The 16,449-nt window shown below is 45.3% G+C and overlaps 1 protein-coding gene across 1 annotated transcript in view; it reads left to right on the top strand.

Moving 5' to 3' along the window:
* The window catches only part of EML1 (EMAP like 1), a 116,872-nt gene that overhangs the window by 81,309 nt on the left and 19,114 nt on the right, over positions 1-16,449 (top strand). Inside the window, 8 exon segments of the mRNA XM_074365046.1 lie at positions 3,119-3,147; positions 4,046-4,102; positions 6,489-6,618; positions 9,245-9,394; positions 10,195-10,264; positions 12,154-12,264; positions 13,114-13,209; positions 15,652-15,786. Coding sequence (XP_074221147.1) covers positions 3,119-3,147; positions 4,046-4,102; positions 6,489-6,618; positions 9,245-9,394; positions 10,195-10,264; positions 12,154-12,264; positions 13,114-13,209; positions 15,652-15,786 — 778 coding nt within the window.

Here is a 16,449-nt window from a genome sequence, read left to right as displayed (position 1 = left end):
TGACACATGCTCGTGTGCCTGGAATAATATCCTTTCCAGGCACGCCTCTCACCTTTCAGGATGGCGGAGCTTTGGCTGGGATCGTGGATTCTAAAGTAAACACAGTATATTTTTCTATAAAAATGTAACTGCCTAAAATAATGAAACATAGGGGGAGTATGTTTTCTAATTACAATATACTCAAAAAGTAATGCATAGTTTAGAGCAAGGTTTAAGGAACGATGAGCTCTTCAGTACCGGGTACCGCTCAGTGACCTTCAGCTGCCGACACTCAGACTGCCGCTCTCTGATCTTTTAACAGAAATCGTCGTCTGTCCTCCGGTGGTACTTTAGCACCGAAATTCCACTGGCCTCCCTGTATTTGGAGTTCGCATTCCCGTGCGGGTGTCCTCTTTCTAAGAGGAACACAATCCATAATTGGCCTTTTCTGTCTCCAGGGAAGGTTCTGGATTGCTTATTTCTGTGCTCATGGATTTGGCATCTTTCTGCTTTTTGTGATCAAAGTCGTGATGGAAAAAGTAGCTTTCCTGTCCTCTAGTTAATTCCCTGCCTGGCTTCCCTAACTGGTGGATTTGCTCCGTAGTCGTCTGTTTCAGCTTTTTCCTCTTGTGTCCTTGACCTGCCTGTGAATCTAATAAGGAGACAAAATTTGGAGTTAAGACTTGTGCCTCCGCTCTCAAAAAAAACCCCACAAGTGTCACTCCCCCAACAGTGAGAACAAGTCAGGTAGGCCCACCGTGAAGCCGAGGTCACCAAGTAACACGATGAACCAAGACCCCTCAGGAGAGGCTGCTGTCATCTTTGGCAGAGCTGCAGGGAGAGGAGGAGTGGGAATAAGAAGAAGAAAGTAGCTGGAAGCTCATCGAATCCTGAGAGGCCGCGTGTGGGCTGGCACAGTGGTCTAGAGCTCTTGGGAGCCCCGGGCACACAGGAACCTTCACACGCGCACCTTTTTTTCCGCGAAGACTGGGAGCAAGATGGGAGTCCTGAAACCACCTCTCTGCGGCCCAAGCACAGTGCTTGCTGAGGGCCCAGCAGAAGGACCGGGAGGAGTTCTCCACACCGGGCCTTGCTTGGGTACCAAGGAGGGACTGGGAAGCTGAGAGAGGCCCTGGGATGCTCAGCAAAGGCTGAGGACTGGCCAGGAGAACAGGAGGAGACCCCAAGCACTGGGCAGCCGCATCGACCGCAGAGGGAGGCAGGGCTGCAGAGACGGCCCTCAGCCCACCTGCCCAGGCAGATCCACAGGGCCTGCCCAAGCCAGAAGCAGGGAGGGTGCCAGGCCTTACCAGCTTCCAGGCCATGAACAAAGATCTGCCCTCCTAATGGGGAGAGAGAGAACGAAAGAGGAAGATAAGCCAGGCAGGGCATGGGGAGCAGGGCCCGGGGAGCCGGCAGAGTGGAGCGTCGGAGAAGGCCTCCCAGGGCGGCTCTGAGCCCAGACCCAGCTGTGTGCCATCCTCAAGGCCCACGCCTGACTCAGGCCACTGGCCTGGTCAAGGGACAGCAGGGACAGAGTGGCCGGAACTCCTCAACTTGGGGGTAGAGAGAGGGAGATGAAGTCAGAAAAACAGCCGGGTCCGTGGACGTGGGTTAGGGCCTTTGGGGCCCATGTAAGACAGGTGTTTATGCTAGAAGGCGTGCCAGGCTTTTAGAGTACTGCTTTCCTTTTCTTTTTAAAAAATACTGTATTTATTTTGTTTGGGTTGGTTTGTTTGGGGTTTTATTTGGCGGGGGTGATCAGGTGTATTTATTTGGTTAGTTACTTTGATGGGCGCACTGGGGACTAAGCCCAGGACCTCATGCCTGCCAGGCATGCGCGCCACACGGAGCTACACCCGCCCCTAGAGCACTGCTTTCCGTGACCAGTGGTGAGCAGTCAGCCGTCTAAGCCCGTAGCAGACCCACCTTTGTGAAACACGGGAAAACACTTTTAAAGCATCAGGAAAGAGCTTCCTGCCACGGACTGCATAAGATCATCCAAAAATCAAGGACATTAATAAATAATATCATTTATTACATCGTGGGATTAAGAGTAGCTTTTACTGGTAGTGTTTCTTAATGTATTTAAAGTTAAAAAATGAAGGCGAAAAGTAACATTAGGGCGATACCTGCAGGTATGTATTTTTAAATATTCACGCATGAAAATGTAGGCGCCTCTGCGGGCTGACGCCCTCCCAGCCCCCTTTGGGGTGGGTTTCATTTACTCAGTGTGTCTCGTTCTGTATCTTTGAGCTGGAGGTCTTCTGGACAGTGGGGGTACAGTGGAAGACGGTGTGGACGTCTAAGGGTTCAATCACGGGCTCTGTGTTTGAACACACTTCCTGCCCTGCCTGAGCATCCCTGCCTGGCACAGAGGTGACAACCTTCCCACTGGCAGTTGGTTGTCAGGTTGTCGCAGGGAGGGCTGTGCTTGCCTCCACATGGGACACCCTGTTCAGGCACATGGGGAGCTTGCCCCCAGGAGTGACCTCCATCCCTCCGTGGTGTGACCTTGAACGCTGTGGGGGTCTGGTTTCCCAGGGGCAGTCAAGCAGGGACTCAGCCTGGCTGAGGCCCACAGTGGGGTCCCCACCACGTCCCAGGATATGACCACGCCCCAGTAGCCCTTATTCCTTCCTCCTTCCTCCCGCCCCCTCGACATCCCCAAGGTAGCCATTCCTGCTGGGAGCTGGGCTCTGGAAGTTCTCACCCAGAAGCCCCTGTGACAGGAGTTTGCCAGTATCAAATAAGTTCTTCAAAAAAAAAATCTGCCAGAAAAGCTTGGGAAAGAAAAACAAATCTTTTTTACACATTTAGACAGGGCTGCTCCCATCTTGATTAACCAAATATTTTCTTTCTCCAAATCTTTATTTGCTCTCATTAAAAAAAAAAAAAAAAGCCCAGCTTTGGTGATAAAGCTGGGACTGCAGCCTCTGGCACCTGGTTTGGGCCATATTTTGTTTACGCTGTTCCTTTTTGTGGTTCCGTGGTTTTGTTTTTCTCTTTAGCACATAATCATTCCTGCAGCATCTGTGTGACCAGCTACTGCAGCTGGCGGGCGTGGGGTCTTCTAGGAAAGAGATGAACCCCCACCCCCAGCCTCCTTTTAAAAACTGTTTTTGTTTTGCCCCCACAGCAAACCCAAGGAGCCAGTCTTCAGCGCAGGTAAGGGTGATGGAATGTTGGTGCCCTTCACTCACCTCCGACCTTGAGAGACAATAAGAAGTAGTTGTTCAGGGGCCACTTGGGCTGGGAGAACGGGTGTCTGTGCAGGGCCGGCGGGCTGAGAGCTCCCCGCCAGCCTGCGCCTGGGGGTCTGGAGGCTCACGTCAGAGACCGCCCATAAAGTGGTCATGGAGACTAAAGCCTTTACTTACCCCCTTTAGAACCGACTTAAGCGTCATCAGTAAAGAGGAAGAGTGCAATGCCGTTACACTGAAGTGAAATTTCTAGGGTAAAAGACTCCTTGCCTTTGTTCCTCCTTCCTTACTGGTGGGACTCTGGTCATGAACATTTGCTTTTCTCTGAAAGGGGAAGTTTCTGATGCATCAAGGTAGAACTTTGTCTAAAAAGTAGCTTTTTCTCTTTTCCTGCCTTTGGTTTCCTAAACTGCACACTGACAGTTCATAGGTACCTTTCCATATACCTTTTCTAACACATTTTATAATCAGGTGGATGCTATTTTTAGCATAGCAACCTCATTTGAGAGCGTACGTAGAAGGCAGAATCAGTGACAGGTGTGTAATTGGCTAAATAAATCCATTTAATTTTGCAAGCTTTTCCCCTTAAATTCAGACTTGAAACATGAAAGTCAGACTTGCATATTGATCAGCATGTACTTGAGGATTCATTTCATTTTCAGGAAGCATGAAATGTACCCACTGAAAATGTGATCGTCATTAGCCGGCAGAGCTAGGTCTCGAGTGCATTTGTCAGAATCCCTGAAATGTGTCCAGGTTTTTCTGCCAGGGGGCAGGGGAGCATCCCCGACGGAGGCTCATGAGTGCTCCCGGGCAAGCAGGCCGGTCACTCTTGCAGTGCCTACCCCCCCATCTCTTTATAGCACTTCTGTCTCTGTCTCCGAAATCCCAAGGGAAGCGCCGGGTGACACACTGCAAAGGTAGGCGGCATTTCTGAAACCTCATAGCTCTCTGAGCCAAGCTGTGACCCAGGCTGCAGAAACTCTTCATACAGGCCAGCGGATCCCCTCCTTGTATGAAAATGTGATGCAACCCACTTTGATTTATTTGAAGTTAAAATCATCCCTTAGCATTTACTTGGATGGGTTTTAATAAGGAGCTGTAAATTGGATCTTGATTGCTTATTGGCTGATTACAGGAACCCTTGTTAAAATCTGTATAAACCTCAAGAGAGCTATAGGGCAGCCCCGGGATGCCCCACTGTGTGCACCCTGCACTGCGGCTGGCCTCCCCCCCGAGCACCTTGGGGTTTGGTGGTTGTGTGCTGCTATCCTAACATGCCTGGAAAAAAAATTTTTTTTAATTGCTTTCCCTTGCTGAGTTTAGAATTTAGATGTAGAATAACAAAATAGGGCCAAGACTAATTCCAGCGTTTGGGGTTCTTTTGTTGTTGTTGTTGTTGGGGTTTTTTGGTTTTTGGTTTTGGTTTTTGCCGAGTCCTGTGCTTTAGAACCGCACAGTCAGTAAACCTCAATCCCAAGGGCATCCTAACCGGCGCGTGACAGCAGTACTCAAGCAGATCGATCACGTGCATTCATTACACGCACCCGCACTCGGCTTGTTGTGTGTGGTGTGGGATGGCGTCATGTCCTCTTTCTTCTGGATCTGCATTCTGTGATTCCTCAGTTACAAAGAGAATTCATGGAATCACTTGTCATGTAACTTCAAGCTGTCACCCCTGCCCCTCTCTGCCCCTCTTCTGTTGGTCTGCTGGTGCTTTTAGGGGTTTCAGTTGTGGTTAGCCACAGCATCTGATGAGCTGAGACTTGGGTGAAGGATTAAGGAAGGAAGAGGTCAGGCGAGGAGAAGAGCATGGGGAGAGGCACTGAGCAGGGTAGCTGTGTAGGTGGCGGAGAGGAGGAGCCATGTGGGTGGGGGGTCCCAGTGGTCAGTTAAAGTCTCTCAGGGGGAGAGCGGGGCAGAGCAGTGAGAGCTTTGGATCCTGCAGGATCTGCCTGGAGGAAGGATGGGTTTGGCAGCACTGTGTAAGGTGCCCTAGTGGGGCAATAAGAACACCTGCAGTGCTGGGGGCAGGTCCCAGTGACAGTCATTCTGACAGGGGATCATGGAACACAGTGCCTGTCACACTGTGTGCAGGAGTGAGTGTGTGTTGCTTTTTACTTAAAAGTCAAACTTAACGTGCAGAGTGAAGTGTGTATCACGTGCATGCATTTCGGACTTGATTTGCACGCACACAATAGCACAAAACTGGGATGGCCTCTCAATTTTTAGACAACGTTGCATGTGGCATTGTTTGAAAATCCCTAGGAATGAGTCTTGAAAACTAATTTGAAAATGTGCTGCTTATGGTACTGTAATTATTTTATGACTTCCTCACCAATTTCCTCTCTACGGATGATTTTTCTGTTGAGTTATGTGCAGATATCCCTGGTCCCAACTGCCCAATTTAAATGCCATTAAGACCCAGTCCTTTGATCTGCAGTGAAGCATCAAAATGCAGTGAGTTCTGAATCAGAACAGAATTCATCAGAGCTCACAAGACATTTTCTTTGGTCTTATTCTATCCTAAAACTGTAGCCAGAAAACCCTAAGTCGTTTCTTTTTAAAAGTCCAGGAGTGGCCCCAGGTCACTATATTATTGGATTTAACCTTTATCCCTATAATTTACTAAAACATCAGAAGTTACTCTGTTATAAAAATGTTTGCTCTCGAAAGGTTTATCTCCCCGTTTCTCTCTCTAATGGGTCTTTGTTCTTTTGTTTTCCGTTTCTAGCTTTTCTTTGAGCATTTTCCCTTCTGCATGCATCCTAGCACGGACTTCTGCTGATTTTGTGTTCTTTGCACTTGAAAAAATTGTCCAATGTAAAAGCTGCACAAAGACACATTTTACATTGTGATATAATGAACTAATTTAAATATCGAAAGATATTTTATGAATTTTGATACTGAAATTGTATATACAGTGAACTCAATAAAAAATGTAAGTGGATTTCTTGTGTTAGCTGTAATTTCTTGGGGTGGCATTTTTCCCCCTCCTAAAGATAAAGAAAATGTAAGCACTAAAGTCTCTCCTGGAAAATTATTGGTGGAATCTAGTTCCTTCCTGCTTTTTACTATTTCTTACATTTTTCATGCACTTACATAAGCAGAATGTCAAAAGCAAACAAGATGGAATTTTTGTTTCAAACTGTTCTTTGTGTTTTAGTTAGTTTTCCGTGGGACTTTAACCAGAAATGCTATACAGGGCAAAAGTTTTCACTTTCATATTGAAAGGCTAGAGGCTAACTTTTTTCCCAGGTACCCTGGCGCTGAGGTGTCTTACTGACGTCTGTGTTCTTTTCATAGAAGAAGGATACGTAAAAATGTTCCTTCGTGGACGCCCGGTTACCATGTACATGCCCAAAGAGCAAGTGGACTCTTACAACTTGGAAGCAAAAGTAGAACTGCCAACCAGGAGACTTAAGCTGGAATGGGTGTATCCTTTATCCATGGATTGTCTTACACCGAGCGGTCAGTCGATGAATGCCTTTGCTGAAGTTCATAAAACTCAGCTGCACTGGCAAAACGTTCTTAAACCCAAAGGAAGACAGAGGGAGGCCCTGGCAGGAAGGACTAGGCTTCCCCCTCCCCCACACAGGGACTTGGCCAACCTGGGGAGCCTGACTTCAGGATGAACACTCACTCACTGAAGGAGGGACGTGAGGATGAACGCAGTACTGAGTGAAAGGAACACAATGGCTTAAATTAAATGCACATACGGCGTAGACATACTACTGCTTTAAAAAAAGAAAAAAGAAGAAGCTCCCCCAAAATCAAGGCCACAAAAATCTGAGTCAACCTTGTGACTAGCTTTTTTTTTTTTTTTCTTTTCTTTTTTTTTTTTTTAGCATTTTTGACAAAAGGTTGCTGGAGCCTTTGTAGCATGAGGTTTGGGAAAGTGAATGAGCTTCCAAGGAGAATAAATTGAAAGGCAAGAAAATAGAGCCTGTGAAAGAGGGTGAATCAAGTGCTGGTTTTTTATTTTATTTTACGGTACTTGTTTTTCACTTTTACTTTATTTTACTGTTTTATGTTACTTTAGGTGCCCGCAGAGGCCACCTTCCAGTCCATGTGGACTTTAAGACAAAGAGCAAAAATCCTTTCTTCACCCTCAAGTATTTATTGAGTGCCAGTTTAATGCAGAGCCCTGAGCACAAACTATAAGAAGCTGGTTTAAATTGAAGCTGCTGTCATTTCAGTTTGAAGAATGACTATTTGAAATTATGAAATCATATTCTTTGGAAGTTTTTTTAGAATTATCTCTGTACCTAAATTTCTACCCCCAAATTTATACATTTAAAATTTTTTTTCAGATTCTGATGTCATAAGCATTTACCTGCATCCATTTTGGAATCTATTTTGACACGAGTAATTGAAGTGATTCACTTCTTTAATAATTGTTTAAATTGGTTTAATTAAATCTGGAACACGTTATTCAAAACATACTGGTTCAGCCTACCCCTACTCATATTTTAGAAGATGTAAACAGTGGAATTTGCTCCAAATAAATGGTGGTTTTTCATGCCCAGATTCAAGCAATGTTTTGCTCTGAAATAGTTTTCACAGTTTGGAAGTATACATGCTAAAATCTTAACAGGTAATTATCCCCAAGGAGCTGGGAATGGTTGGGGCAAGGAAAACCTAATTTTTTTTTACCTTTTATTGATATATATATGCGTATGTATATGTAGTTTGTATCTTTTATGAGTATTTTTATAATGTAGAAAAATATGTTAAGTAAAAGATTTAGCTCCAAGGTTACAATAAATCATAAGTTCATAATTGACTTATAACTGAGATGTATAAAAGTCAACTATTAATATCTTTCAATTTCTTTTTAAATACTTCAAAATGTAAGGAACATCAAGACTCAAAGTTTTTTTCTCGAAATGAGATTTATAACCTTAGGTTGCTTAATATTGGAAACAATATAGTCATGTAATGTCATCAAATATATTTTGTTTTCCAAACAGGCTACAAAAGCCACCAGCTATAATAGGGATTCAGCTAATCTCCCGATCGTGATTCTAGAACCAGACTGAGTCTCTCTCCTTAAGCCTTAAAGTGATGGCAGCCCCAGGCCCTGTATTGTAAGGGTGTGTCTCGGGGCTGAAAGATGACAGGCGGTAAAGCCCTGTTGCTCCATCTGATTCCAGTCCCCAGAGTCAAGCCCTCTCTTGTAAAAGTTCAGAGATTCAAGAGGGCGTGTGAACACACAATAGACCACCACCTGTATGTAGTTCAGGAGATCTCAGCCGCCAGTGTGATAGCCAGAAAGAAATGGCATGGAGTGGAGAAGGCCTCAGTGGTTGGGCACATGCTTAGCACGCAAGAGGTCTTGGGTTCAATTCCCAGTACCTCCTTTGAAAAAAGAAAAGAAAAAAAATAGAAAGAAATGGTACACAAGAGAGACAGTAAATAGGAAAGAGAAAAAAGCTGAGCAGAATATCCCAGTATTCCTGTGCAATTAGTGCCAAAGCACAACTTTAAGTGGTTTTAATTCTAGAGGCCCACTTAGCAGAGTGTCGTGGTCATCAGCCTTTCAGAAGACCGGGCTGGGGAGATACTTAAAGGCAGACTAGGTAGGGAACCAGGCATCCACGTAAACTTTCAACAGTTCAGCTGAGAAATTTGGCCCTTAGCTGTTGATTCCCAGATCCATGATTGACTGAGTAAACTGAAAAGAGTTCATTCACCTCCTGGTCAGCTCAGAGATGTCTGATCCAGTTACTGTTAGTAAATAAAACCACAGATGGCTGTTTTTAATCAAGCCGAAAAATTCAGCTTTCGTAAGATAACACATACTTTCTAAACATAAAACCACACCTTTGTATTGTTAAAAATATGTATTCACATTAAATCAGTGACTGTTTCCAACTTCACTGCCTGCCTCTTTTAGGGGGTCGGATATATTTGGCACTGAGTCTTTACAGTTTAGTCTTTAAATTAGTGGACGTGATGGTAATAGTCCTGTAGAATTTGATTGCCTGTGCCGGTTGTATAAAGTTGATGTTTTGTTAGCTCTTAAAGAAAAAAAAGGTTTTATCTTGACATACGCGAAGCTACGGGTACAGGGGCCGAGACTGCCGTAGTAACCTGTACTTGCTCCCGACGGGCGAGACGGTCTATTTCATCGCGTCGGTGGTCGTGCTGTACAACGTGGAGGAGCAGCTGCAGAGGCACTACGCCGGCCATAATGACGACGTGAAGTGGTGAGCCCTCAAACCTGATTCCTGTGCCACGTGTGGAAAGAGCATGAGCAGAAGGAGTTCAGTAACAGGATGCCACTAAAGAGGACAGGGATGGAAGAAAGTCCGACCTTTGGGAGGAGCTCTTCTCTGTGTTCTGGGCTGTCTGCGAGCTACCTGGTTCTCCAAGGCAATGGAGAGTTTTCTGTGTTTATAACGCATCATCCTAACCAACCATGTTACCTACACAGATACCTCTAACAGGCCCCTATCTGGAGACGTTCTTAGTACGTCCTGTGCTAATGGCTTCTAATTTGGGTCATTATTCTTAATAAAAGTGTTTTGTTTTCATGTTTGTGGCCGGGTCTGCTATCCTTGTAGTTCATTTACACTTTTGGTAGCAATTTTATGTATCTTGGAAAGATGGATGGATGAATAGGTGGATTTATGTGTCCTCAGTCCCTGGTCAGTTACAAAACTCCTGTTGGGAAAAGAGAAGGCCTTTGCTGTCTGATACATGCAAAATGACTTCTTAATAAGGATTGTATGCTGATTAAGTGGTTCTGAGATTGAAGTGGCATTTCTCAAGCAGAGGATGCTTTTTCCTTGAGTTTGAAAATTCTCTAAAGATAAAGGAATTAAGGTAAAATGAAATAGGCGCTAATTGCCTAAGGTCATTGGGGTGCTCAGGGAATTTGTCATGAGTCTGTAAGAAGTTAGGCACTGTATATTTCTTACATTTAAAGTTTTGACCAGATTATATTTGATCAGGAGGAAAGTAAAGCTTACCTTTAAGTAGATGTTTTATCAATATTTTTTCTTAGCCTTGCAGTTCATCCTGATAGGATCACAATAGCCACAGGACAAGTCGCAGGCACATCTAAGGATGGAAAAGTGAGTTATGTTATCTTTTCATATTTTTGTAACAAACTCGTAACTCCAAATAATTTTCTTAAAACATTTTGCTGATGAATAAGCGTGCTTCGATATAGTGTCTAAACACTTCTTAACCTCTTGTTTGAATTTTCATTGCAAATTAGAATTATTACAGTGACCTTTAAAAGCCCTTGAGGGCACCTTAATTTCAGCTCATTTTTAAATAGCATTGTTCTTGCCTAAGAATTTATTAATTCTTAAGATACTTATGTAGATGTGATAAACATGAAAATCTTAAGTATACATTTCATAAGTAAAATTAAAATCATAAATAGTCAGTTGAATATGAGGCATTTTGCATCCTCAGTGAATTTCAGGCACCCTCTGCTGTGTCTCCCCTGTAATCATGACTTCAGCCCATGGAGTTTGTGTCTGTGTGTAATCTACCAGGGCTGCCAGAAGCACACATTTTAGAAGCCCTTCAGCAAGAATTCACTTTATATTTTAAGGAATCAGAGAAGAAGCTAGTAGAACTGGACAAATAGCACAGTTCAGACCTGGCTCCCAGTCCCTCACTCACCACACTCTGCGGTCAGTGTCGTGTCTTATCTGGGACGTCTTGTAGCTCTTCTGACACCTGCTTTTATACAGCTTATCACTGCACAGTGGGTGACCTGAAACCCATTACTAAGGAGTTCCATTTTTATTCCCATGTTTCTTCCAGAAGACACGAGTGCTACTGTTTTTTTTCAGAAATGTTTTCATGTGGGGGAGGGTGTAGCTCAGTGGTCAAGTGTGCACTTCGCATGCACAAGGTCCTGGGTTCAGTCCCCAGTCTCTCCGTTGAAATAAATAAATAATTAAACTTAATCCTCCCCCCATTTTAAAATAAATTTTAAAAATTTTTTAAAAATATTTTAATAACATCAAATTTTAACTGTTTAGGCTATTTTCCATTAAAATCCTACGCTTGGGAAGAGGTACGAGGAACAATGGAAATCAGACCACTATTCTGTAAATGCCAATGGAGCTGGGTCTTCAGCTATTTTTAAGTGTTAAATGACCTTTAAAAATTCTATTAGTAGTAAATCATTTGTTCCTCCCTCTAGTGGATTAATCATGTATTTCAGTTTCTGGCCTTAAAACTGAATCAAAACTTCAGAACCAGAGAAAATGTTACAGCTCTCTGAGCCGTTCCTTTCCAGTTACTTGTGGAGAAGTCCAGAGAGGCCAAGTGACTGTCTGCAGACACCCAGTTCCTTAGAAGCAAGTCCAGACTAGAACCTGTTCACCCGTTCGCCGGGTGCAGTGCTGGATTTTCTTGATAAATCTGCTGGTTGTTCTGTAGTGCTTTCTTTTATTAAGGAAGAGAAAAATTGGATAAATAATCTAGGAACACAAGTGAGAGGGTTTGAACTACTTATGAAAGCTCTAAGTTTTTATTTGTGTATAATCAGTTTCCTATGGGGCCCAAGAATGTTAAGCTCTTAATACCGCTTGGTGGTGACCATCGTGGTGAATTTAAGCATGCTTCCGCCTTAGTAACAATGCAGACTTTAAAAGAATAGCCCTCATATCAGATTCCATTTTCTTTGTCATTTTTCATTTTTAAGATTCAGACGCATTAGATGTACAAATGAGAGAATCAGTTCCTGTGGAACAGTTGTCAAGAATGGGCTATTCAAAATTTACAACTTGGTAAACCTCTTCTAAAGTTAAATTGGCCACAGGGGCCATGACCTCCTGAAGACAGTGGGAATGTTTTCTTTTTGTTAAAAGGCAGAGTCTTCAAATGCAAAGGAGAAAAAAAACTTCTTTCAACAAAATTGAAGTAATCTCGTAGCTTCAAGGTAAAGGTAAATCTGTACCCCTGGCACAATCGGTGACTACGTTTTTTTTCTAAGCAGCAATTGCCCCCACATGTGCGCATCTGGGATTCTGTGACGTTGAATACACTGCATGTCATCGGAATCGGGTTTTTTGACCGAGCCGTCACCTGCATTGCTTTCTCAAAATCTGTAAGTAGGAGCCGTGTGGGGTGTTGCAGGGTTGTCTGTAGCCAGGAGAGAATCAGCTCAAGGTTGAAGAGGGAGAGAGTTAGCACGCCCATGCCTGCCCAGGTGTGTGCAGATTTGGGCTCTGAAACCTTCCTGCTTCCCAGGTCCCCTCATTCAGAGGTCACACATGTTCCCTCGGTGTCACACACTTCAATCAGACGTTTCCATGGTGATGAGAGGAGGCCCTGCAGCCACACTGTCTTCAGGCTCCTGGAGGCAGTCTTGCCTGCTCTGGCCTTGAGTGTCCCCTGCTCCCCGCCCCAAGGTGGCTCCAGCCTGTCTGTGCCACCCCCAGGTGGGCTGGCTCGCTGCCTGTCCTTAAGCCCCATGGTCTCCCAGGCCTCCCCAGGATGTGCCCGTTCCACAGGTCCACCCTTTAAACACTTCATCAGCCAGTTCAGGAACATGCACCTGTTCACATCAGTACTCCACACTCCTCACCCCCATTGCCTTCTCTCCTTGCACGACCTCTCCATAACCCTGTCCACACTCAGTGCAGACCTGCGCCCTGCGAGCAGCAGAGTGTCTCCTCCAGGGCAAGCGCTCTGCAGTCCTGGGGAAGCTGGTTTTAATGGAACCAGTGGTGAAGAGCCCCCGACCCTTCCCTCCTCCCCTGTCCCTTCGTCACCCCATGTGCACCTGCTCCCCCCTGTCTGTCTGCCCAAGCAGGTCTCAAAAGGAGTGAGTAAATATTCTTTAATGAAAATGTCACAGACTCGATGTTAAAAGTGATGTTCATTTTTAATCATGCTCCACCTATTTTATTCTCAAATGCAGCCTTGCTGTGAATACTTTTTTTTTTTTTTCCAGAATGGAGGCAGCAACCTCTGTGCCGTGGATGACTCCAACGACCACGTGCTGTCCGTGTGGGACTGGCAGAAGGAGGAGAGGCTGGCGGACGTCAAGGTCTCTCTCCAAGCCTGATGTCAGGCTGCCTTGTTGCTTTCCCACATGGAACCTTCTCCTCCGGCTCCTGGGTGGTGGGCTCTGTTCCCACCCTGGCTTTCAGGCAGGACTCCATCACGGAGAAGCCCCCGGGCCCCCACCCCCTCCCTTCTTCCCAAGTCCCTACAGGATTCCTCCTTCTCATCTCAGTGTCTCTAAGGTTTTCTTCCTCATTTCACCTCCATGGCCCTTTTAATTCATTCCATCGTCCATTTGTTTGCTTTCTTTCTGTCATCCAGAAATGCCAAGTGTCCCCTGTGCACCGCACTGCCGAGGAGGCAGTGGAGGTGTGGTGATGAGTGAGATGTGGCCGCTGCCCAGTGGGAAGGCCGGGCAGGGAGCAGGCTGAGGGAGAGGGGCAGGAGAGGTCAGCGCAGGGTCGTCCAGAGCTGAGTGGACTTGGGAAGATCCTGGTCCTCCCAGTGGGGCTCTTCCTGCAGCCGTGCCCATAGGAACTCCCAACAGTTTTTTTTTAATTGAAGTGTAGTTAATTTACAATGTTGTGTTAGTTTCAGGTGTATAACGTAGTGATTCAGTCATGTGTATATATGTGTGTATGTATGTATGTGTGTGTATATATATATATATTATATATTATATATTATATATTATATATTATATATTATATATTATATATTAGTAGCAATGTTTTCTTAGGTCAGTCTACCAACGCAATAGAAGTAAAAGCAAAAATAAACAAATGGGACCTAATTAAACTTACAAGCTTTTGCACAGCAAAGGAAACCATAAACAAAACAACACCCTATGGAATGGGAGAAAATATTTGCAAACAGTGCAACTGACAAGGGCTTAACTTCCAGAATACACAAACAGCTCACACAACTCAACAAAAAAGCAAACAACCCGATCAAAACTGAGCAGAAGACCTAAACAAGCTATTCTCCAGTGAGGACATCCAGATGGCCAATCGGCACTTGAGAAGATGCTTGATACCACTAATCATGAGAGAAACACAAATCAGAACCGCAAGGAGGTACCACCTCACACCAGTCAGAACGGCCACCATTCAAAAGTCCACAAACAACAAATGCTGGAGAGGGTGTGGAGAAAGGGGACCCCTCCTACACTGCTGGTGGGAATGCAGTTTGGTGCAGCCGTTATGGAAAACAGTGTGGAGATTCTTCAAAAGACTAAAAGTAGACTTACCCTATGATCCAGCAACCCCACTCGTGGGCTTATATCCAGAAAAAATGCCAGTTCGAAAGCACTTGCCGACATGTTGATGAACTTCCCTTGAGTTTCCTTATGCTTTCCTCCTGCTAAAACCAGGATCGGATCTACATTTGTAGGATTGACTTCAGATTTCTCATCCTGGCCTCTGTTTACCTTGGATCACCTTATTGTCCTAACACTGGGATGACCGTTGGATCACCCTGCTGACCTAGCATTGGGACCACTGTTACAGCACCTGACTTACATAGCTTTCCGTCTTTGGTGGGGGGGGGGGGTTCCTGTGCTGTAGTCAGGCACGAATACACCTATACTCGTGCTGTAGCTGCGCCGCCTAATGTTCTGCTCAGGTGCTTAAGTTCTTGCTTTGTCGCTAGATTGGAAGTAATCAGAGCAAGTTATTCCCGGTGTAAGAATGTAGAACTGAATTATCGAGCAGAAGGAGCAAGCAGAGTCAGATTTATTGGACCAGGGTGAAGTCCTGGAAATGAAGAGAACAGGGCGAGGGTGGTGAACCCAGAGAACCACAGCCCCTGCTGGACTCGGTCTTGGTCACTGAACCACCGGCAGAGTCCTGGGGATTAAAACCAGGAGGGACTCCCAGGGCAGGCAGGGCGGCCAAAGCTGGCCCAAGTGATGGAGCTGTGTAAAATCCAGACTCCAGGGCCCTTCCAGTCAGTCACTAGATGGGGATGAGGCCTGAGGTTTTTGGGTTTTTTTAATTGAAGTACAGTCAGTTACAGTTTGTCCATTTCTGGTGTACAGCATAATGTCCCAGTCATGCATACACATACATATGTTCATTTTCATTAAAGGTTATTACAAGATACTGAATATAGCTCCCTGTGCTATACAGAAGAAATTTGTTTTTTTCCTATTTTTATGTATAGTGAGGCCTGAGGTTCTGAAGTCCCCAGCGGCTCCTTTAAGCCAGAGCACCCCACGTGCCTGCCCTGCACCAGGTCCTGGGAGAGCCCCGCACCAAAGGGAGGCTCCGTGGTCCTGTCCTCGGGACCCAGAGTGGTAGGGGAGGCAGACGAGGGGGAGAAGTGTGGGCACAAGCTTCGTGTTCACAGAACATGAATCCATGGGGGAAATATCAAGAGGCCTCATGCTTACCTTGACGAGTTATTTATTTGTGGTTCAGATTCTGTTTATTTTCTTAAGTATCTTAAGAGTTGAGACATTTGATTCTCCTATTTTTGCTCAAAGTGTTCCAATGAAGCTGTATTTGCTGCGGATTTCCACCCCACGGACACCAATATAATCGTTACCTGTGGGAAATCGCACCTCTATTTTTGGACGCTAGAAGGAAGCTCCCTTATTAAGAAACAGGGATTATTCGAGGTATGGTTAAATTGCACTGGTTGTTTTATTTTTCACCGATGGTACTTGTAATCGCCCAGCTTTTAAGGAAGCTTTGAGGCTTCCCAGTCTTAGAATTTGTTTTAATTCACAAACATGGGGGTGTAGTGATAAAGACTATTCCTGGAGATCCCTGGCGCGATTGGGGAGCCCCTTGTGTCTCGCAGATAACACTAGTGATGCTGAGGAGGAAGGACCAACACAGGGAGAAGTGCCAGGAGAGGATGCCCATTGGCCGGGGCCACTATGGCGGTGGCATGCTAGTTGACCAGGAGACCACAGTGAGACTTTGCAGGGAGTGATGGACACTCTCTGTGCTGTTTAGTCTCACCATCTGGGGACTTTGTGAGAGCTGTGGGTGACACCTGCTGCCCTGTGGGGCCTTTTGCCGCCACGGCCCAGAGGCTGAGTGTCAGGACTGCTTTATCCTGGCGCCAGGACCTTCAGACCGTAGTCATGACAACACAGCCCCTGAGCCCCTCCAACACCCTCCTCTGCTCAAACTGTCTGCAACCTTTTAAGTATCAGAAATCTCTTTGTCTTAGATACAATCTCAGGGCATAAGTTATGTAACGGTGGATGAGAATGGAAGGTACACGGTGCAGCGGCAGAAGATGACCCTGTCCCGCTTGGGGTGACTGCAAT

Source organism: Camelus bactrianus, chromosome 6, assembly GCF_048773025.1.
Source record: "Camelus bactrianus isolate YW-2024 breed Bactrian camel chromosome 6, ASM4877302v1, whole genome shotgun sequence".
In the NCBI taxonomy this organism is placed as follows: domain Eukaryota; kingdom Metazoa; phylum Chordata; class Mammalia; order Artiodactyla; family Camelidae; genus Camelus; species Camelus bactrianus.
Note: the sequence above shows the minus strand (reverse complement) of the source record. Positions and strands in the feature narration are given on the sequence as shown.